This window comes from Paroedura picta, chromosome 5 (assembly GCF_049243985.1).
Source record: "Paroedura picta isolate Pp20150507F chromosome 5, Ppicta_v3.0, whole genome shotgun sequence".
NCBI lineage: Eukaryota > Metazoa > Chordata > Lepidosauria > Squamata > Gekkonidae > Paroedura > Paroedura picta.
In genome coordinates this window covers 30,017,108-30,041,024 of record NC_135373.1, presented here as the reverse complement: position 1 = coordinate 30,041,024, position 23,917 = coordinate 30,017,108, and the positions used below count along the sequence as shown (strand labels likewise).

Genomic DNA, 23,917 nt, shown 5'->3' with positions numbered 1-23,917 from the left:
GGTGAGCTCCCCCTCACTGGCAGTCTTCAAGCAAAGGTTGGATACACACTTTTCTTGGATGCTTTAGGATGCTTAGGGCTGATCCTGCATTGAGCAGGGGGTTGGACTAGATGGCCTGTATGGCCCCTTCCAACTCTATGATTCTATATAAGAACCAACACTTCTTCTAACTTTGGCCCAGACACAGTCCCTTAGTCTAACCTGCTTCACAGGGTTGTTGTGGGAATGAAACGGAGATGACAATGACACATTAAACTCTAGGCCACCTATGATAGAAAGACAATCTACAAATGAGGTAAATAAAAAAAAAATAAATTTAGAGATATTGTTGGATTCGGAGATCATGGATGGGAAAACAACTGAAATGTTGATTTTTTTAAAAAGGATGTTGATGTTTAATAGAACTGCCTTAAAACTCATCAACTAGAGTCAATGAAACTCAAAGCTGAGTTTCAAAAACAATAAACTAGATAGAGGCCCATTCTGCACACACAGGATAATGCACTTTCAGTTGCTTTGACAGCTGGATCTTTCTGTGCAGAACAGGAAAATCTACTTCTAAAGTACATTGAAAGTGCATTATCTATTTTGTGCAGAGTAGACCACAGTCTCTGTTCTGAAAGTCAAACTCAAATTATTGCCAAATTAAAATGAAGAAACATTGTTTATGCTCCATTTTGTAGTAGATGAGTCTCAGAGTGGCTTACAGGCATAATCTCTTCTTGTCCCCACAACAATCACCTCGTGAGGTAGGATAGGCTGAGAGAGCTCTGGAAAAACTGTGACTGGCTCACGGTCACCCAACAAGCATCACATGGAGGAGGAATGGAGAGAATCAAACCCGGTTCTCAGGATTAGAGTCCTCAACTCTTCGCCGATAGAATCACGCTGACCCTGCACATTTTTTATTTTTCCCACATTTTTATTTCTTGTTTTCTTGTTTTCAGAGAAACAATAGCTAATTTAAGGAGTGGACTCTCGCAGAGTGTCCCTCGAAGCCCGTTTCTGTACGAATGGTTTCTTTAGCACACTTTGGTGTAACTCTGCTAGGCTGTAACAAAGGATTTTGTGGGGTTTTTTATTTCCCTGATTCTCACAAAACTTAAAAACAAATGCCCTCCCCCAAAAACTTCATGTACAGAAAAGCATTGACTCGAAGGCAAGCTAAATATTGTCTATGGAGAATAGATTTGAACAGTTTCTCACTGAGCTTTCTCTGATCCGTTCTAGCCTGGCAAATTTCTTTGTTTTAGGGAAATGGCTCAATTAAGTATGAAATCAAGCCAATAAAATGATGTCTCTCTGAAAGAGTTCTTTTTAAATAGGGTTTAGTGATTCTTGAGGGGAACAGGAGTTCCACAGTTCCACTGGTAATTAGAACAAAATTAAAGAGCAACAAAGATTTATTCAAGGCGTGAGCTTTCGTTTGCACGCACACTTCCTGGTAATTTGAGTATGCTTGATGGGTGGATGAACTGTACTAAACATGGCACAGAGGATACTCAACATTGTGCACACGAGTTTGTGAACCGTTCTTACCCATGCTAAGCAATGTAGGGCGGGGTTCACTGTATCTCAGCTTTTAGGACACCCTGGAAGACAAAACATGAAGGGAAAAATATGAGATGATGTGTACCTCAGTGAGACCTTTCCCAGTACTGTCCTGGTACTGGGTTTAGAGCACAGTTGGCTAGCTTGAAGATACGCCCTCTGAATCTAGAGTCCAGTAGCACCTTTAAGACCAACAAAGATTTGATCAAGACATGAGCTTTCGAGTGCAAGCACTCTTCCTCAAATGATGAACTGACCATCATGACAGTGCGAATATATAAGCAAAAGTCAATCCTGTTACATTAGTAAACTGTGTCACAGCATCCAAATACAGCCATATGAAAATTCTTTGCTAAACCAGCCAGTCAGACACCTCAAATTCAGTTGTAGTTCACAAATACATAGGAGAAATAAAACTGTCAACGGCTTCCACCCCACCATTTACTGCTGGCCCCATCTATCCTATGAATCTATTCATTCATTTTCTGTCATTAATGGTATGTTGCCAAATTCTACTGGAGCAAGCAAGTCTGGAGCCTCCATTATCCCATATCCTCCCTATTGCAACAGCCACATCACCCAGAGAAGTCTTTGTTTTACCAAACACAACATTATAGTGGCTCCTTTTTTATTACATAATGCCTCTTTCTATCTGGGAGTAGGGTCACCAGCTATCAGGTAGAAGCTCTTGAAATTAAAGTCCTCTTGAAATTATAGTTCATCTCTAGGCGACATAGGTCAGTTCTCCTGAAGAACATGGCTGCTTTGGAGAGCAGAGCTTATTGGCATCACCTCCTCTGAGATTCCTCATCCTCAAAATATCTGCCTTCACTAGGCGCTGCCTCCAAATCTCCAAGAATTTTCCAAGCCAGGGTTGGCAACCTTCTGGGACTGCAAAACCAGGAGATTTGGAGTGTACAAGTGGGAACTCAAAATGCTCACAGGGTACTCCATCACCTCTTACCATTCTCTGTCACATCACCACCACTGCAGCTCTCCCTATTTCCCACAAATTTTCAGAAATATGTTTTTTCTCCACATGTCCCCAATCTGTAAATTTAGATATCCACAAAAGGGGGTATTAGTATACAGATCCTTTTTGAAAAATACAAAGCAAGTCTGATCATTCATTCATTCATTCATTCATTCATTCATTCTTCGATTTGTTACCTGTCACTCTTGGCACGTGGGTTACATAACAATCCCAATACAATAAAATACAATCCCCAGTTAACACCCGCCATTAAAAACCCTGTAAAAACTTTGCAGAACAAGTACAAAACAACATGGCAGAAATAACTATAAACCCACCCTAATAAAACAGCGACTAACTGGGTTGGCTAAGGGGTATGACAATTGGCCACGCCAATGATGGTGCTGCTGTGGGATCATATCTTCCTGGGGGAAGCCCCATCCAGTCTTCCTCCGGCACTGGCCTCATCCGTAGACTTGGCAGAAGAGCTCCATTTTGCAGGCCCTGCAGAAAGCCGAAAGCTCTCCCAGGGCCCACAGCTCTTCCATGAGTTCATTCCACAAGGTTGGCTCCAGGATGGAAAAAGCCCTGGCCCTGGTTGAGGCCAGGTGAGCTTCTCTGGGGCCGGGGATGACCAGCACATGGTACCCACAGAGCGCAGAGCCCTGAGGGGGGCATAGGGAAACAAGTAGTCCCTCAGATTTGTGGGTCCCAGACCGCGAAAGGCCTTAAAAGGCCTTAAAAGATTCAAAACAAAACCTTGAACCAGATCCGGCCTGCAACTGGCAACCAATGCAGATGCCTTAGCACAGGATATGGGCTGGATATGGGCCCTCCAAGGTGTTCTTGTGAGGACCGGGTCAGAGACAAGGGTAGGCCCGCGTAGAGCGAGTTACAGAAATCAATTCTGAAGGTGACCATGAGAACATAAGCCTGGAGTAGATGATAAAACAAATGCAGAGGATTTCTCTACATTGCAGGAATGATAGCGGAGAGAGAGCTCTCTTTGCTTTGGAACCTGGGTTGGGTTTGCAATGTTACTGAAACTCTGTGTAGAGTGACATCTACTGATTGGACTGCATATTGACTGTGATTAGAGTTCTCTCTCGCTTGCTCTGCCTCTTTTTTTATATAATGTTTCTGTCACTTTTTTCAGCCTCAAATTCATCCTGCATCAAAGAGCTGTTGTTATACAACTATTAATAGGGAATCATGGGAAGCATGCTTGTCCACAGGGAATAATGGAAAGAATACTTGCTCATAGAATGGAAAGCACTCTTGCCTATAGGAAGTAAAGGGAAGGAAGCACATTAACCCACAGGGAATAATGGAAAGAAGAAATACTGATGCCTAAAACAGAGAAAGGGGGTCCAATGAGAATCATAGAATCATAGAGTTGGAAGGGGCCATACAGGCCATCTAGTCCAACCCCCTGCTCAACGCAGGATCAGCCCAAAGCATCCTAAAGCATCCAAGAAAAGTGTGTATCCAACCTTTGCTTGAAGACTGCCAGTGAGGGGGAGCTCACCACCTCCTTTGGCAGCCTATTCCACTGCTGAACTACTCTGACTGAAAAATTTTCTCCTGATATCTAGCCTATATCGTTGTACTTGAAGTTTAAACCCATTACTGGGTGTCCTCTCTTCTGCAGCCAGCAGAAACAGCATCCTGCCCTCCTCCAAGTGACAACCTTTCAAATACTTAAAGAGGGCTATCATGTCCCCTCTCAACCTCCTTTTCTCCAGGCTGAACATTCCCAAGTCCCTCAACCTATCTTCATAGGGCTTGGTCCCTTGGCCCCAGATCATCTTCGTCGCTCTCCTCTGCACCCTTTCAATTTTATCTACGTCCTTCTTGAAGTGAGGCCTCCAGAACTGCACACAGTACTCCAGGTGCGGTCTGACCAGTGTCGTATACAATGGGACTATGACATCTTGAGGCTCAAGGGGAAAGGCATTCCACAGGCCAGGGGCCACCACTGAAAAAGCCCTGTCTCCCGCTGAAGGCAGGGGTACAGAGGGCAGGCTTTGTGAGGAAGATCTCATGCCTACACAATCTATTTCACAGATTCATCAACAGAGGATGTGCTTATGGCAATTCCGCACTTTACCCTCTGTAAAATTTTAGCACTGGGATCATGATCTAGGTAGGGAAGATGATCTTAGTTTGGAAGGGAGAGCCACAGGAATGAGAAAACAGGTAAGTAAAAATTGCCATTCTGTTTTTTTTTTTCCGGTGAACTAAGATTGATTGGCTTTATTTTGGATTCTTGTGAAAGCAAACCAGGAAGGAGCTGGAGTGCTATGCAGGAAACATGGTTTAAATATTGACCAATGCCTTATCAACTCAGATAGGGACAGAAGTGAATATTCTTTTTGTAAGCAATGAAATGACAAATATATATTCCAGAAAACCAGAGGGAAATGATTACAAATGAACAAGGTTCTCAAATATAAAGGTTCAGAATGATACAGATATTATCATCAACCTCCAGTAATGCCTCTTTGATTTAACCAGGGTGCAAGTTAATAAATATCCCTTTATTTGATTTACTCGCAAAGATAAGAGAGAGTCTGCAACTTATAACATATCAAGATGGGGAAAATCTAAAGAAGAAACAGGAAGGACCCTCGTTAGATGCTGCATAGTACCCTCTACACCACGGGTAGTCAAACTGCGGCCCTCCAGACGTCCGTGGACTACAGAATTGTAGTCCACGGACGTCTGGAGGGCCGCAGTTTGACTACCCCTGCTCTACATACACACTGAAAAAGCTCTTTGCTGTTAATACCAAGAACTAGAATCAAGTGAAAAGCTCTTACGAGGCCATTAAATCCAGGGGGCTTTACGCACCGGGATCTTTGTTGCAAATTGGTCACTGAATGAAAAATCGCCATTTAAAGTACTGGAATTCGTCGTTATGCATACCTGCCTTTGTAGTGGAATCCAGTTGCGTTTTGTAGCGTTTCCCACAAGCTTCCGGTCTCGGCAGAAATCGCTAGAAAGGAAGCGCTATTGCCAAGCTCGTCCCGCCCCTGGCCGTCAAGCAGCCAATGGGCAGCCGTTAGCATGCTCCCAAACAGCCCCTTTCCCTTTAAGAAAGGTTTTTTTATATAAAAAACACACCCATAGCAACGAATCTGGGTAGATTCGTTGCAACGGAGAGACCCATCCAGCTGCCTGGTGTGTTTGAGCTGTCGTTTGATCGTTTGATCGTTGCCACGCTTCCTCCGAGTGAAACCCCCCCCCCTCTCGCGGGCCCGATTTTCGGCTGAATTAATGTGTAAAAAATAAAGGGACTTTATTTCAGCAAACGGGCTTTTCTGTGGTTTGTGCTTAGTGACTAAAGGGGAAGGACTGAAGCCAGGGAAGCCTCTAAACAGAAGAGGCTCGCTGGTGCGTTTATCCCCGCTCGCTCGGAGAAAAAAAATGGCGATCGCTTCGCCGGAAGATCAGAGAAGACAGCCAGGGGGAGGGACTTTGTAGAAACCGCAACAATGTTAACACACAGGTCTTTTTCGCTACTGTTGCAGATTGGTTGCAGGAGTGTATCGCTTTCCACTTTTGGGGATTTCCCTGAAAGCGCTACAAGGAAGCGCTTTTTGCAGATTGGTTTCAGGTGTGTGGCAGATTGTCGGCGACGTCGTGCGTTATGGCAAATCAATAGCGTTTTCAATTAGTAACCATTGTGCGATCTTGAAGGCGTGCAAAAAGCCCCCAGCTATTTCCATAAGTGGGTGGGCATGTGTGCATTAAGTGCCATCAAGTTGCTTCCGAATTACAGTGACCTTATGAGTGAATAACAAAATCAGAGTCCAGTAGCACCTTTAAGACCAACAAAGATTTATTCAAGGCGTCAGCTTTCTTATGCAAGCACTCATTTGAATCTATCCTTATGAGTGAATGTCCTCCAAAACATCCCATTGGTAACAGCCTTGCTCTGCTCTTGCAAACCAAAGGCCATGGCTTCCTTTGAAGAAGAAGAAGAGTTGGTTCTTATATGCCGCTTTTCCCTACCCGAAGGAGGCTCAAAGCGGCTTACAGTCGCCTTCCCTTTCCTCTCCCCAAAACAGACACCCTGTGTGGTGGGTGAGGCTGAGAGAGCGCTGATATCACTGCCCAGTCAGAACAGTTTTATCAGTGCCGTGGCTAGCCCAAGGTCACCCAGCTGGCTGCATGTGGGGGAGTGCAGAATCGAACCTGGCATGCCAGATTAGAAGTCTGCACTCCTAACCACTACACCAAACTGGCTCTCTTTGTTGAGTCAATTCCTCTCATGCTGGGTCTTTTTCCTGACGCCTTCAGCTTTCCTTGGATCCTTGTCTTTTCCAGGGAGTCCCGTCTTCTCAGAATGTGGCCAAAGGGTGATCGTCTCAGTTTAGCCATTTTTGTTTCTAGAGGAAGCTCAGCTTGATTTGATCTAGGGGCCACTCATTGGTCTTTTTTGGCAGTCCACGATACCCATAAAACTCTCTTCCAACACCACATTTAAAAAAAATCAACTTTCATGCTGTCTCCTACAGCCATACACATGCATAAATCATCCCTGGCATCCACAAATCCAACCACAGAATCCAGGCTGTTCTGTCTTGCATTTGGTTGTGGTGGTGGGAAATGCCATCAGGTTGCAGCTGACTTATGGTGACCCTGTAGGATTTTCAAGGCAAGAGATGTTCACCGGTGGTTTGCCATTGACTTCCTCTGCATAGCAACTCCAGTCTTCCTTGGTGGTCTCCAATCCAAGTATTTGGAATATCCCTGATGTACAGTGTGCATGATTCAAAAGCATATGAAGAATATCCTACCACGGCATTGGAGGAGATGTGTATTTTGCATAGTGAGATTAGGAACTTCCTGTTGTGAAGAAGAAGAAGAAGAAGAAGAAGAAGAAGAAGAAGAAGAAGAAGAAGAAGAGGAGGAGGAGGAGGAGGAGGAGGAGGAGGAAGGACGAGGACGAGGACGAGGACGAGGACGAGGACGAGGACGAGGACGAGGACGAGGACTGTGGCTAGCCCAAGGTCACCCAGCTGGTTGCATGTGGGGGAACACAGAAGCAAACCCGGCTCACCAGATTAGAAGTCCACACTCCTAACTACCCCTAACCACTCCATCAAGCTGGCTCTCAAATAGTCTCTTCTATTGTCCTGATTTGGAGACTTCCTACCTTTTCACCCTGCTTGCCTCCTGAAATAACTGCTAGATTAGAATGAACTGACAGTACAGTTAAATCTTTTTCTTTGCCCCTCTCCTCTTTCCTCCCAAATTTGTTTCTCTTTAAAATAAAATTATTTTACTCTTTTAGGCCAGTGGTTCTCAACCTTCCTAATGCCACGACCCTTTAATACAGTTCCTCATGTTGTGGTGACCCCCAACCATAAAATTATGCCAGAGTTCTTTCACAGAAATTAAACCGAAACTGACCAGTCATTGAAGATCCATTGGTCATGATTGGATATACATTGGTTATAAATTGTATATAAGTTGGAGGGCGCTTTCAGGAGGAGCGGCAACATAGGTGGTGCCCCCCCAACCCCAGCCAAGCTGCTTGCCCTGCTGCAACCCCTGTGAAAGGGTTGTTCGACCCCCAAAGGGATCAAGACCCCCAGGTTGAGAACTACTGTTTTAGGACTTATGGTGCTCGGGCTCCTTTGCATATTTGAAATCTACCGTCGATACTAACCAGGGAGCAGCTGAGATCTGGGGGGGGGGAAAAATCGGGCTTGCTTGCATTTATAGGTATCTGAAGCAGCATTAAGCACTGTAGTTAGAAGATTTTAACCACAAAGCAACCATGCTGTGCCAGATTTGTAGGAACAGGTGTGCCTCATGTTTTAAACACAGGAAGAATTAATTTGCACCCATGGTGCTTTCTAAACCTCAGAATATCCTTTTATTGCAAGTACCAACAGAATTGCAATAGATACTGTACAAAGACGGGAAACACAAATAACCAAGTTAATATTATAATGGCTCAAACTATTGACCCAGGTAGCTATAAACATGACAATTTTTCCCCCCAGTTTAATATTCTCCTGTGGTTTTACTGTGCTCCAGTACACTAAAAAGGTTTCCATCTTTGACTAAACTCTGTCTGCATGAACATTCTCTTTCACTAAGCTATGCATTGTAGTCGTTGAATCATAGAATCCTAATGCTGGCAAGGGCCAACCAGGCCATTTAGTCCAAACTGCTGCTCAATGCAGAAGCATCCTAAAGCACCTGTGCAGCTGCTGTTTGAAGACCGCCAGTGAGAGGAAGCTCACCAGCTCCTTAGGCAACCTATTCCACAGCTGAACTACCCTGACTGTCAACATTTATTTCCTAATATCTATTCAGTACCATTCTTTGCATAGTTTAAACCCATTACTGCAGGTCCTATCCTCTGCTGTCAACAGGAGCTGCTCCCTGCCCTCCTCCAAGTGACAACCTTTCAGATGCTTCAAGAGAGCAGTCATGTCCCCTCTCAACCTCCTCTTCTCCAGGCTGAACATTCCCAAGTCCCTCAGCCTTTCCTCACAGGGCTTGGTCCCCAGGCCCTGAATCCTTCTCACTGCTCCCCCCCTCTGTACCCTTTCAATTTGGTCCTCATCCTTTTTGAGGCCTCCAGAACCACAAACAATACTGCAGATGCAGCCTGAACAATGTAGTATACAGAGGAACTATGCCATCTTGTGCTTTTGATGTGATGCCTCTGTTGATACACCCCAAATCTGCATTCACCTTTTCTACTGCCACCCCACACTGTCTGCTCATATTTAGCTTACAATCCATAAGTACCTCACAATCTCGTTTGCACACACTGCTACCCAGCAGTATATATCCCATCCAGTATGCATGATTCTCATTTTTGTGACCAAGTTGTAGAACTCAGAAGAATTATGCATGCACACAAAAGCCAGAATTAAACTGTGTTGGTCAATCAATCAATCAATTTTATTTACGGTCATAGACCAACCAGTAAACTCTGTTGGTCTTAAAGATACCACTGAACTCAAACTTTGTTCTGTAACATTTCCCCAGACAACTGTCTACTGCGGGTACTGTCTTCTCTTTCCAAAATTTTGCCCCCAAAAGGGAAAATTGTAGAACCTCAGAATAATATTAATGGTTTGATCAGCCTTTAGTCCCGTTGCTTGAAAAAGATTGTATCAACTATTAGTTTTGGAGAAATGAGTCCTCAAGAAGCAGAAGCCATCTGTGCAATCGAATGTTCACCAGTTCTTCACATCTTGAAGTTTCCTGCCAAAGATTACTACTATTCAACTTATCAGATTTATTGGGGGAAACTGATCCTTCCACTAATAACTCACCAACAGCAATTGTCTTATTCAACTGCACCATCACAGAGTAGGACCATATCAGCTGTTTTTAGAGAAGTACAAATAATTTTTGAGACCAGCCACAGGGAGTGGGTAAAGCTTGCATCCTTTACTTTTGAGATGTCATCGATATAAGGTAGCGAAAATACTATCTGCTAGTAAACAGTATTTTCAGTGATCTTGCCTGCACAGGCTGTTCAAACTAGAACTGAAAGTTCTAAAATTTTGAGGAATCAACTAGCTGAGCACTTAACAGCATTTTTTATTCCCAGAGTGGAATGCAACATTTGAATCTGTAGAGGGCAGGGAAAGCTATCTCACCTTTGTAACTCATTCACCATGTGAAATATTGAAATGTTATATGGGATTAAAGAATGTGAGAAAGGGCAGATGAGGAGGAAGCATGGTGGATGGGAGAACTTAGGCAGATTGTGAGAGGAAGAGCATGAAGGGATGAGCCAGTGCTTGGCTCTTGCATACCTTCCTTACATGCCCAGGATAATGCCAATTGTCACTTTGCATTCAGAAAGGAATTTTTCTCCAAGCCAGATAGGTCAGGGATCCTTGAGGTTTTTCACCTTCCTCTGGTCATTGAGCGGGGATCACTGGAAGAGTGGGGGAGTGTGAATTTCCTGAGTTGTGCAGAGTGTACCTTCCAGCTCTGTGTTTCTGTGCGTCATCAGAAATCTGCATTGAGAATAGGCATGTGCAGTCAGCTTTTTTACATGACTGAGAACATAAACAGTTTGGATGCAAAAAGAAGAAGAAGAAGAGTTGGTTCTTATATGCCGCTTTTCCCTACCCGAAGGAGGCTCAGTGGCTTACAGTCGCCTTCCCATTCCTCCCCCACAACAGACACCCTGTGGGGTGGGTGAGGCTGAGAGAGCCCTGATATTCCTGCTCAGTCAGCACAGTTTTTTCAGTGCTGTGGCAAGCCCAAGGTCACCCAGCTGGTTGCATGTGGGGGAGTGCAGAATCGAACCTGGCATGCCAGATTAGAAGTCCGCACTCCTAACCACTACACCAAACTGGCAAGCAGTTCAGCTGCTCTGATTGCAAGTAGTAGGCAGCAGGTATGTCAAACACTCAGATGATCAAGTGCTATTGTTCAACAAGAGCTGCTCTTCAAAATCTTTTCCTTTTCTTTTCACTGGAATTATTAAGAAATAACTGACCAAGAATCAATTTCCAGTGCTGAGATCCTTGATGAGAATCCAACTTATCCTACGTAGAAAATATCTGTTTGTTTCACTCCCGTCATTCAAGTGTTGTAAGAGATTTTTATTCCACACCATGTTATTAAGCTGACTGGTCAGTTCTGTACCAGGCTGATTTTCAATACTGTTTTTGTTACTTTTATGGGCCCTGTTTGCTCAGTCAACAATGCCTGGCACCCACGTAGGGGAATTCAGCATATGATATTTGCTTGTGTCACCCCTATCTAGGAATACAAATCTTTAATGGTATTTAATACTGAGAAACTTCCTCAAAATCTAGCTTGCACCTAGGGAGAAAACAATAGTTTACTCAACCTTCCTGCTGGCTTCAAAGAAATTATGGTGGAATCTGTTTAGCCAGTCGTTTGATCATTGCTGATACGATTTTTATTTCCCTGACAACATCTGCTTCATCTATAAACTATGACTGGCCTATTGGAAAGTTATGGCTGTATCCCCCAAATGCTGCCTGGTTTTGCAGTAGGCGTGGTCAAACCCTCAGCATCTACTTAAACACATTCACCTTCCATGTGAAACAAAAAGAGCAGTCAAGATGAAGACCTTTTGTGCTTTCCTTCTGTTGGCAGCAGGTTGGTTGAGCATGGTCAAATCAGACCTTGGCTATTTGCAAATGACAGAATGAGGTTTCTTTTTAGCTGATCAAGACATGAGGTTTGCCCTGGGGGGACGGATCTGGTCTCAAGAATGGCCTGCGGCTGAGAGGTCCTTGGGCTTTAAAAGATTCCTTCATCTGCCAGAAGGAGATATATTGATGACTGGGTGTAGAAATGACACAAGGAGCTGTGTCTCAGTGGCAGAGTGTCTGTTTTGTAAGCCGAAGGTCTCAGGTTCAACCGTTGGCATTGCCATTTGAAGGGATCAGGTAGAGCAGGGGTAGTCAAACTGCAGCCCTCCAGATGTCCATGGACTATAATTCCCATGAGCCCCTGCCAGCAAATGCTGGCAGGGGCTCATGGGAATTGTAGTCCATGAAAATCTGGAGGGCTGCAGTTTGACTACTCCTGAGGTAGAGGATGGTGTGCAAGACCTTCACCAGAGACCCTGGACAGCAAGTTGAGGTCAGCTTAGACAAAGCTCCCCTTGATAGGCCTGAGGTGATACTCTGCATGGTAGTTGGACTCACAAATCCCACAGTAGAAACTGCAGTGTGTATATGCACATGGGTCCATTGATAATTCATTAATAATTAACATTACCTGATTCAATGTCATTTTTATCGCTTTTCTTTTTAAGGAGCCACAATGACTTCTCCCCGGAATCCAACAGGTATGGTACTGATGTCTTGAATGCTGTTGGAAAGTATAATGGAGTCATGTTTCTATAAGATGGGGGACATTGTGTGCCAGGAGAAACCAATTCAAGCCAAGACTTCAGGTTTCGGGTAGCAACGGAGCTCTGTAAAAAAATCCCCAGCGTCGTCCTATGGCAAAACAAAAACCAGTATTATTTGTTGATTTATGTATAGCAAGATAATGAGGTGGGTCCCACACCTCTCCTACCATTCCACAGAGCCAAGTTGTTAGAAAATATTTATCTCTCACCTTTTGGCTCAAGACTGAAGCCCTCGTGCAGTCTGAAGCTTCCTCCAAATTAAATGGCTCTTCCACTGGAGGAAGAGCTATAGGGTTTGGGGGAACCATTACTGGATACTGAATGGGGACCAGACTGTCAAAGAAATAGAAAGAATTATTTTGTGGAAACCTCAGGTCAAGGAAGTGAAACATGAAGGGCTGGATCTGGTAGAAAAGGGCACAAAAAGAGCTGACAGATGGGATCTTTCCCTGCCTCCTCTGAGCAGCTTGCTGTTTCCTGACACTCCTCTCTGAGGACTAGAAGAGCCTCACAGCCAAAATGCTCTAAATGACTGGAGGAAGAGGAAGAGTCTAGAGGTGGTAATGTATAGTTCTGAATTCCTCCTTGACAAAAGCATCTGAGGAAACCATTGCGTTTTCCGTGAATGGTGAAAAAGGAGAGAGGACAACTCTGCCACAGTTGGTATCGTATTTCATTGTTAAATTTTTAGTCAGGGGACAAAGCCCAATGAGGCAGGTCTACTCAGAATAAAGTCCTGTTTGAGTCAACAGTGTGTACAGACAGAAATACGGTCTGGGAATCGCAAATTCCTTCACCAAAATGGCTCTCTTGTAGGAGCTAGACGCAGCAGATCTAAGTAAGGTCTTTCCTGCTGATTTTAGGATCCTTGATGTATCCTTATGGGACCTCTCAAGGAGACCGAAAGAATAACAAGACAGATGATGGATCATCTGCGGAGATCCCCATTTCAGCACCCTTCACCTTCTATGGCAAACCATACCACTTTCTCTATGTATGTAATATCAGGCTGGAATGAAGCCCTTCCTCACGGTCCTTTCCCAAATCCTGTTTTTCATATAGCTTTTGAAGGAGGCAAGATGGGTTGTCCTTTTGTGAGCACGATGATCAGGGTATAACCATGTGTGGACTTTCTATTCTAGATAGGCCACAACTTGCTTTATAAATATGAATAATAATCTATATTTTAAAATTGTATTATCTATATATCATCTATGTATCTATTTTCTTGGATTTGTATACCGCCCTCCCATATGGCTCAGGGTGGTATTAAACAAGCAAGCACAAAGTAATATTAAATAATTATTTATTCATCACTTGTGACAAAATTATAAGTTCATAGCATCAGAATGTCAAATACAAAAATCATTCAGGGTCCGCAGGGTTGCTCTAATGGCTGAGGCCCTATAAATATCACCAAAATCTCTAGCTAAACCTACCTAATAAAATCTAATCAGAAGACGGTTATTATTCAGCCTCCATCTCCACCCTTTGTGATATAGAAGTGGCCCAGCCAAATCAGTTTACAATTTTCAGAATTTAAACTTATAATATTTTAAATCTCTTGTTTGTATATTTCTATTTTGTGGTATGTTACCAATGTGATCCACCCTGAGCCTCTGGGAAAGGGCAGAATATAAACATAAGAATAAATCAATGTACTTTAAAAATAAATGAATTTTCAATGCATGTTAGCACCTCACTGTCAAGTGAAGCAAATGGAGAATGTGCATTCCAAAATTTAAGAAATGGAAACCTAGTTAATATCAATGTGTCCTTGAGGATATATTTCAAAGTTCTAATCTCTACTTTCTCTCTGTTTTCCCCTTGTGAATGTAGATAAACTAAACCATAAGTAGATTGCCTGCACTGCCATGGAGTATGCCAGGAGATACTGAGGGCATAGCTATCACAAATACCTTTCTGTCGGACCCCTTTCCTATATGTAAACAGCAATGGTGTGATCATGTTTGGTGTGAGAGTCTCCTAGTATACTCCTAACACTTCTAGTGAACTATTTATCTATCTTTATCCTCAGTAGAACCATTTGCTTTTCTCTCTGACCCCTTTCCCGCAGGTCAACAACAACGGTGTGGTTTCCTTTGGTGTGAGAGTCTCACAGTACACACCTGATCCTTTCCCACTGGATGGCGAGTCACCCTTTGTGGCCCCATATTGGGCTGATGTTGACACTAGGCAAGGTGGGAATATTTTCTGGAGACAATCTCAGGATCCCAGCTTGCTTAGGCAGTGCACTGAAGACATCAATTGGTACTTCCCCGAGGTCCCGTTCACTGCCGTTTGGGCCTTCGTTGCTACCTGGGACCGTGTGGGCTATTTTGGGTCGACTTCAAGCAAGGTAGTCCTCTTCTTCACTGGCATCCTGTGATATGCTATAAAATATGTCACACCTGGGTATCCCCTGGAATAATAGCTCATCTCCATATTGTTCTGGAGAAAATGGCTGCTTTGGAGGGTGAACTCCATAGTATTATACAATATTGAGGTCTCTCCCCACCACAAAACCCACCACTATTCCTGGCTCCACTTCCAATGTCTCTGGGTATTTCCCAATCTAGAGCTCACAACCCTAGCTGTAAATGTTCACCCAGATGTATGGCAGCCTCTGACCTATGAGCTGATTGAAAGGATCTGATCACTTGGGAAGAAGCTCAGGTTGAAATCCTTCCTTATAGAAGGGAAAACTTATAGAAGGGAAACACTGGACAGAGAATTGATTCCATAGGACAACACGTACGTGACCACTCTTGCGTATGTTTCTGATGGGAATCCCTTATGGGTGTGGCTCCCATTGTGGTCAGGAAATCATTTATAGGACAAACTATGGGTTGCAGAAGGATCATTGAAACCGCTTATATAAAATACATCATCGTACCCATTAAACTAAAGCTCCTCCCAACCCTTCCTATAACGCATCAGTTTTCTGTATGACAGGTCCCCAGTGTGGTGCCCATAAGTGCCATGGTGCCTGCAGACAATTCTCCTCCAGCCTGCCAAGTGTTTTTAGAAAGTGGGTGGGGCTATTGCCCAGCAAGCCTTCTGATTGGCCATTGGAGAGTCGATTGGCTATGTTTAAAAAAAATTGCATTGTCAACAACTGCAATTCTCACAATTGTCACAAGAGGTCTGTCCTGTGATTCTAGATGCTGGGCTGGACCCATTAGAAGGGATTTCTTTCAGCACAGAATGGGAGTTTCTCACCTCAATTCAGAGTACTCCCTGATATGCTGCTCCTGAGGCAAGGGGACCAACCGAAATCCCCTATATAGGATGGATCTGCTGTGGAAGGAGGGATTCCGCAGAAATCCCTCTGCTTCTCTTTAATGCCTTGAGAAAATGTCTCTCTATGCAATCTTTCCCAGTTTTATGACCTCCAAATACTGCTAAGCACATCAGAACAGCCCTGCAGGTTCAAACCAATGGGTCAAATTTTTTCAGCATTCTGTTTCACAAGCCAGTTGCTCTGAACGGCCAAAAAACTCTACCGACAAAGATCCTCACCCCTTATGTGAAACATCTACATAAGGAGCGAGAATCTTTGTTCCCTCCCCACACCGCTCCCTCTCCTTACCTTCTGGCAGTCTCCCGGGACCGCACTCGCTCTCCGGAGGGTGGGCACAGTCTCAGAAGCACAGCAGGGGTGGGGCCAGCACAGCAATGTACAGCGCTGTGTGTGTGGCTGTGCTGGCCCTGCCCCCGCCAGTCTCCCGCAGCTGCCTTTGATCTCCTCAGAAGACTTGCGGCAGTGACACCAGAGCATTGAGCATGCCTCAGTCCTCTGGCTCCACTGCCCATCCACTGGCATGGTCCCTGGGGATGGGATGATGGACGAGCCAGTTTGGTGTAGTGGTTAGGAGTGCGGACTTCTAATCTGGCATGCCAGGTTCGATTCTGCACTCCCCCACATGCAGCCAGCTGGGTGACCTTGGGCTCGCCACGGCACTGATAAAGCTGTTCTGACCGGGCAGTGATATCAGGGCTCTCTCAGCCTCACCCACCCCACAGGGTGTCTATTGTGGGGAGAGGAATGGGAAGGCGACTGTAAGCCGCTTTGAGCCTCCTTCGGGTAGGGAAAAGCGGCATATAAGAACCAACTCTTCTTCTTCTTCTCATGTCCGTCTACTACTTCCATTTGGGGGACTGCACCAGTAGATGTTTCACATCAACAAGCAGGGGGTGGAAGCTGGGGGCGTTTCCCTGATGTTACCTCCTACTAGCCCTGGTGTTCAACCTGTTTTCTGCTTCTGTATATGGTAGGGATGCCAGACACAGGTGGGACCTGGGGATCCCCTGGAATCATAGATCACCTCTGGGCAACTGAGATCCATTGTCGTGGAGGAAATGGCTGCTTTGGAGGATGGCCTTCATAGCATTGTACTCCACTGAGATCCCTCCTCATCCAAATCCTGCCTGCTCCTAGCTCCACCCCCAAAGTCTCCAAGTATTTCCCCACCCAGAGCTGGCAACCCTAATATAGGGCGATTCCCTTTCGTCACCATATTTAGGAGCTGTTGATAGAGCTCTTCTCCAAGAATTGGTCTAATCCCTTTCGAAAGCCATCTGGACTCATGGCCATCATAGCTGGTGATTCCAGGCCCCAGGGAAGATCGGTTGGCCTCGAGCAGAGCCAGAGCTTTTTTAGTCCTAGCCCCAACCTGCTGGAATGAGCTCCTGGACCAGCTGAGGGCCGTGTGGGAGCTTTCAGTGTTCCGCAGGGCCTATAAGATGTAGCTCTTCCACCAGGTCTATAGTTGAGTCAAGCCCAGGAAGTTCTGATACCCCTGGGTGAGAGAAGAACAAAGTGTGAGACTGGATGCCCTCACTAGCTAGCCATCACTGTGGGTGAGGGGTCGGTGCTCAGGGTTCCCCCTGTGACTATTTTTAAGCCTTCTGTTAGCACCATGGGGTTGATTTGTCACTGCTATAGGGGGGTTTAATGGGTGTTTTGATGGGTTAATGTTGGTATTTTTATTGGGGGTTTTAGTGTGACCCACCGCGAACCAGCTTGCTGAGAGCAGCAGGATATTAATCGCAACATAAATAAATAAAATAAATAAATAAATAACTTATTTTAAGTTATTATATCCTTTGTTAGTCACTAGAGCCTCTTGTGGCGCAGAGTGGTAAGGCAGCCGTCTGAAAGCTTTGCCCATGAGGCTGGGAGTTCGATCCCAGCAGCCGGCTCAAGGTTGACTCAGCCTTCCATCCTTCCGAGGTCGGTGAAATGAGTACCCAGCTTGCTGGGGGGTAAACGGTAATGACTGGGGAAGGGAAAGGCAAACCACCCCGTATTGAGTCTGCCATGAAAACGCTGGAGGGCGTCACCCCAAGGGTCAGACATGACTCGGTGCTTGCACAGGGGATACCTTTACCTTTACTTGGGTAAAGAATTATTTCCTTCTCCCCCACCCCCCTAATCCTGACTGCTGATGAACTAAAAGTTAAAGATAAGAACCTAAGAAGAGCCTTGCTGGATCAAACCACCTAATCCAGCTTCTTGTCTCCCACAGTTCCACTAGAGAGGTTCAGCAAAAGGGCATAAAGACAGGTCCCTTCCCCTGATGTTGCCTCCTGGCTCTGGGAGTCAAAGGATTAGTGCCTCTGAACGTGGAGGTTCCTCTCAGTCCCCATGGCTAGTAGCCATTGACAGACGTCTCCTCCAGGAATCTACCTAACCTGGTTTTAAATCTGACCATCCCCTTTTAAAGATGTGACCCTTGCTCTCTGGCGAGCTACAGAGCCATCTCTCTATTCCCTTCTCGTTCCAGGTCAACACCTTCCAGGCTGTTCTGATCACCAACAGGCAAATCTCCTTCATCCTGTTGAATTATGCTACTATCCAATGGACCACTGGGTCAGCAAGCGGTGGGGATGCAGCCACAGGCCTTGGCGGAACTGCAGCACAGGTAGGGTGCTCGAAAAGTTGGGAAGCACAGAATCACGTCTTCCTTCAGATGAATATCAAATTCCCAGTGCATTGATAAGAGTCAAAAAGGTTCTTCCCCAAGGAGGGATTTGGAGGCAATAAACATACCAGTGGTGAAGGAAAACAATTTAACTCCAGTCTCTTCGCTACTGAGAAATCAACAAGTCATAAGAATGAAAGAATATATCTTTATGGACTCTTCTGCTTCAGGTAAAGGTGAAGGTGAAGGTATCCCCCTGTGCAAGCACCGGGTCATGTCTGACCCTTGGAGTGACGCCCTCTAGCGTTTTCATGGCAGACTCAATACGGGGTGGTTTGCCAGTGCCTTCCCCATCTTCTGCTTAAGGAACCCCTAAAAACAACATTGGATCGACTCCAAGGACTGGGTGATGTGCTCAGGGCTCCCTTGTGGTCTACTCTGGGCTGAGGTTCAAAAGCAAGAGATTTCTCAGGGACTTCTATACTATTCTAAATTTTCATTTATGCAAGTGTGTTATTTCTACAAATAACCTTTATTTTGTCAGGCAGGGTGGTTCTCTTCAGAGAGAAATGTGAAACACAGAGACTTGTTTTAAATCACATTTTGTTTGGCATCCCATTGCAATACATCTAAGTATGAGAGCCAGCTTGGTGAAGTGGTTAGGAGTGCGGACTTCTAATCTGGCGAGCCCAGTTTGATTCCTTGCTCCCCCACATGTAGCCAGCTGGGTGAACTTGGGCTTGCCACAGCACTGATAAAGCTGTTCTGACCTAGTAGTAATCTCAGGGCTCTCTCAGCCTCACCTCCCTCACAGGGAATCTGTTGTGGGGAGAGGATGGGAAGGCGATTGTAAGCTACTTTGAGACTCCTTCGGGTAGAGAAAAGCAGCATATAAGAACCAACTTTTCTTTTTCCTCAGTAATATCAGGGCTCTCTCAGCCTCACCCACCTTACAAGGTGCCTGTTGTGGGGAGAGGAAAGGGAAGGTGACTGTAAGCCGCTTTGAGACTCCTTCAGGTAGAGAATAGCAGTGTATAAGAACCAACTGTTCTTCCTCTTTCTTCTTCTTCTTCATATACTGGGCTAACAGCTATCTGGACAGCACAACCTTGGCCAAATGATTTAAAGGTGCAAGGCAGCAAACATCTTGTACAAGGAACTTCATGAGTCCCAGCATCAGGTTTATGAGTCTGATATATAAACAACCCACTCCAAAGTATAATAGTGAGAAATAAGTGAATAAGGGGGTGGATCACATTTTTCAGGAAAAAATATCTGTAGCGCCAATAATCACTTTAGGTCTGGCTCACTCACAGGCTCAGATAGAGAAAAGAGTGCTGCTTCCTCCAGTTAATAAAACCTTGTGGGTAACTATAGACCACTTTACGCAGAGCCAGAGGGTGTCACGTGATCCTGTTCAGTTGCTGAAGCCAAGCAGCAGGTCTTGTTCTTCACTGCAAGGAGAGGAAAACATGTAACCTCCCTCCTTGTGACAACAGAGAGAAGAAATCAAATATTTTAAAAGTAGAATTAAGGTATCTTAGCCAAGAGTGTTATAGGATGATTCTACCATATTTTGCATACAGTTCCATTCTTTGAATTTTGGCACCAGACAATGCAATACAGAAGTACTACAGTGAGTAAAGTACAAATAAAACAAATTACTCAAGTGTTAAAAAGTTGTGGCCTGGATTATACCATAGACTTCTTTTCAAAATTAAGCACAAAATGTTACATTATGCATTGGAGTTTTATAACGCGCAAACACATGCAGTGTTATACAAATATGCAAGATTTGCTCCAGTCTCACATGATTCATTCTCCTACAAATCAAGAACCATACTGAAGATTTGCCCTTGGACTGATGAAAAGCTTCTTCATTAGACCTCTGGCTTTTATTTGCTGGGCTTGGACCACGCAATTTCATGTGTCATAAGACACTGGTTCTCAACCTTCCTAATGCTGCAACCCTTTAATCCAGTTCCTCATGTTGTGGTGACCCCCAACCATAAAATTATGCAAGGGTTCTTTCACAGACATTAAACCGAAACTGACCAATGGCGTGAAAATCCATGGTTCACGATTGTATATAAATTGGGGGGTTTTCCGGGGTTTCTCAGTTCAGTTCTGCCTCTTGTCCCACCATGCCGATCTCACTCTTTTCCGCTGCACCAGACAGACAAATGCTCTATTTTGGTCTACCCCACAAGGCTGTTGTGTGTATGAAATGGAAGATGAGCCATGTCGGCCACTTTGGGACCGCCTTGGAGAGAAGGGCGGGTAGAAACTGAGGCTGGGCGCACAGCTGCAGGAGCTGCCCCACTGCTGCCTGGGGCCCCAGGCCACTGAGCTGCACTGCCACCTGGAGCGGCTGGCAGGAGATGCGCCACTCTGGAGGCGCTGCTGGAGTGGCTGGCGGCTGAGCGCAGGTGCCTGTAGGAGGAGTGGCTAACAGTGGTGGCGCACCCTCCTCTCCCCGGGCCAAGCTGCTCGCCCTGCTGTGACCCCTGTGAAAGGGCTGTTTGACCCCGAAAGGGGTCCTGTCCCTAGGTTGAGAACCACTGTCATAAGGACTAGAAAGTTTCTTTTTAGAAAGATGAAAGCTGGTGATTTCAATGAAACTGAGTTTTGTGGGACAAACCATGTATTGTGACCCAAATTTTGTGACCATCCTTTGTGACCCAAATGGGTACGCCCAAATGTCAAACATCTATGCCAGTAGGAGAGCCAACGCGTTATTTACCAAAGTCATCTCTGCTCATTTTCCTTACACCACCTACTCACGCTGAAACACTTACCCGGTTCTGTGCAATGGTTGATGCCATGTTCACTTTTACATTGATTCTCCCCCCCCCCACACACACTATATATGGATAGTCATGTAGCATGAACATCTCCAGGCAAAATAGTTCCTGTACTATAATCCCCCCATTCATTTCTGCCCACAGGCTGGATTTGACAGCGGAAACAAAATCAAGTACTACACCATCCCTACTTCCCGCACCCCTGATATCGTCAATATTGCGGGGACCACCAACGTGGGTGTGCCAGGGCGATGGGCCTTCCAGGTGGATGAATTTCTGGCTCCAGCCCCCACGGAGAGCATTCAATGTGCACTGTGAGTACATGGAACGCCAAGCCAGCTCTTCCCTATCTTCTATCGGTACCCAAAATCATCTAGACTGAGGGCACACTTAGAAATTTGAGAACACTGAAGGGGCATCATAAACTGGTTGTCATGGGAGCTGGAGTCAGTTACAAACCAAGCCTCCTCCTAGAATCTGTGTCTCCCTGCTAACCAAAGGGAATGAGTCTTTTGCTCTTCCGAAGCATCCCTGCTCCATTATGGACAATTTGCTTCAAGAGGAGATGCTTTAGGGAAGGAGCAAGTGTATACCAGGAAACATAACAGTGAACACAATTGTTGGGGATCTGAGATCCAGTCTCTGTCAGACAGATGGTTGGTCTCCAGGCTTCCCAGTTGTGAGGGCAGATCCCATGTCTCCAAAGTCCCACCAGGAAGGCAGCCAAGTGATAGCTAATGGGCGCCCACCTCATTCAGCCACCTAGTTCACCTGGCTCTGAGCCCCTGGCCTTCCCAGCAGGGTTGGCTATGCCAGTCTCTTATTGAGACCCCCAACCCCAGGACACCAGTGTACAAGCTGGGGCCCTGAACCAAGGATCTTGCTTGTCCCTTCGTTAACTACAACTGGGACAAATTCAAGCAAACATACACCATAACCCGAACCATAACACACGGTGGGCGGGTGGGAAGTTGTCCTGGCAATCGTCGGCAGCAAGGAGGGAGGGTCTCCACAGAGGGTGCCTTATAAAGGCACCCGTGTGCCTGCCCCTGACGTCCTGACACTCTGCACACTCCTGCAAGTGCACACGGCACATCCCCTCCTCATCAGTCATGCCTCGTGCATCCTGCCCTCCGCAGCATCCACTAGCAGTCACTGGTAAGTCACGTCTGCTCTTTGTTTCAAATGATACATGATGCAGTTGTCTCAGACAAATAGCCCAAAGTGGCTAGAAAATACGTAAAAGTGTAAATAATTCAATACTTAAAAAAAAAAAACACTGGTTCAAGCTCTTTTTCAGCCACAGCCTTCTTCAGAAATTCATTCAAAGGAATCAAGCAGATTGGAGCTCCAAGATCTAATAAGGCAAACAAATCCAGCTACTGATGCTTCTCTGCATATCCTGGTCCATTTGGAGCTCTGACCTGCTTGATTTCTTTGAGTGAATTTCTGAAGAAGGCTGTGGCTGAAAACTAGCTTGAACCGGAAGTTTTTTTGAAGTATTTAGACTTTTAGGTATTTTCTAGCCAAAGAAGAAGGGGACGACAGAGAATGAGGTAGCTGGATGGAGTCACTGAAGCAATCGGTGCAAACTTAAATGGACTCCGGGGAATGGTAGAGGACAGGAAGGCCTGGAGGATCATTGTCCATGGGGTCGCGATGGGTCGGACACGACTTCACACCATTGTTGGTTATTGTTGGTTATTGGTCTGAAACAATTGCATTTTGCATTATTTGAAACAATGTTTTTTTTTGGGGGGGGGGGGGAGACTCAATTATTGTCATGGTTTATTAGTCCATGTTTATATAGTAACTGCTGTGTTGTTTGGTTTTTCATTATCTATCTACCGTGGCTCTGTTTATATAATGTATAACAAATGACATGTGAGCTATTGCTGAAATCTCGAATCAAGTGCAAATCATTGCTATTTTCCTTCTCCAGGTGAGATCTTCAGAAATTAAGAGGACATTCTCTTTATCCATCGGCTTCCAACCAGGATGTCCTCACATAAGCCTTGCCGTGATGCCTCTACTGCCTTGCAGGGAGCCTTGGGGATCTATAGCAGATTGGAGTGTAATAATAAACCATTGTGCTTGCATTCTTGCTTGTCTTTGTCCATTAGCTGGGCCATGAAACCCAGGCATACTTTCTGATGAAGTCAACATGAAAGTTAGTAAGCCTATGGGGGTTAATTTATGATAAGGCATCAGACACTGATGATCTTCCAAACTGGCTGATGGAATTTGAAAATCCACAGGCTAGGGATGCAATGTAAACTGAGTCCTGCTGATACATCCCTTTGCTATTACATTTTCCTCCTTAGTCTTAGAAACTCTCCTTTCTGTATACTGGGGGAGTCCCCTGTATTGTCTGTGAAAGGCCTACCTGTTGGCACTTGGCCATCCATTTTGCTAATACAGAGATGGAGAAAGGAAATCTAAGTTTTGGCAGATGCTCAGATGGCTGCTGCCTGTGAATATTTGAGCATCGTGATCAGGGCCTTTTGGTCTTTTAAATGAATGTACATGAAAATTCAGTGTTTTTATTCAGCAGTAACGGGGCAGTTCTTCGTGTGGCTGGCACATTTTCAGCAATAGACAATAGAGTGAGGTGACCAGATTGTCCCACTTTTGGAGGGACATCTGGGGGCACCTGGCAAATTGTACTTATGTTGAAATTTTTAAAATATATATTACAATACTATTTCCGCGTTCTATGCATTCTATGAAAATTTTTGTTGCTCTATATAGACCAAATTTTTAATCAAGAAAC

The 23,917-nt window shown here is 45.1% G+C and overlaps 1 protein-coding gene across 2 annotated transcripts in view; it reads left to right on the top strand.

The window, feature by feature from the left end:
* LOC143837334 (sushi, nidogen and EGF-like domain-containing protein 1) overlaps nucleotides 1-23,292 on the top strand; it is a 44,309-nt gene extending 21,017 nt beyond the window's left edge. Inside the window, exons 1-7 of one of the 2 annotated variants that reach the window (XM_077337020.1) lie at nucleotides 11,570-11,650; nucleotides 12,315-12,347; nucleotides 13,277-13,407; nucleotides 14,491-14,772; nucleotides 18,203-18,340; nucleotides 21,289-21,458; nucleotides 23,087-23,292. In XM_077337020.1, the coding sequence (XP_077193135.1) occupies nucleotides 11,614-11,650; nucleotides 12,315-12,347; nucleotides 13,277-13,407; nucleotides 14,491-14,772; nucleotides 18,203-18,340; nucleotides 21,289-21,458; nucleotides 23,087-23,090 (795 nt within the window). In that variant the 5' untranslated portion in view covers nucleotides 11,570-11,613 and the 3' untranslated portion in view covers nucleotides 23,091-23,292. Of the gene's footprint in view, nucleotides 1-11,569; nucleotides 11,651-12,314; nucleotides 12,348-13,276; nucleotides 13,408-14,490; nucleotides 14,773-18,202; nucleotides 18,341-21,288; nucleotides 21,459-23,086 lie in introns of those variants that run through there. The other variant, XM_077337021.1, reaches the window with a different exon arrangement.
* The last annotated feature ends 625 nt before the right edge of the window (nucleotides 23,293-23,917 follow it).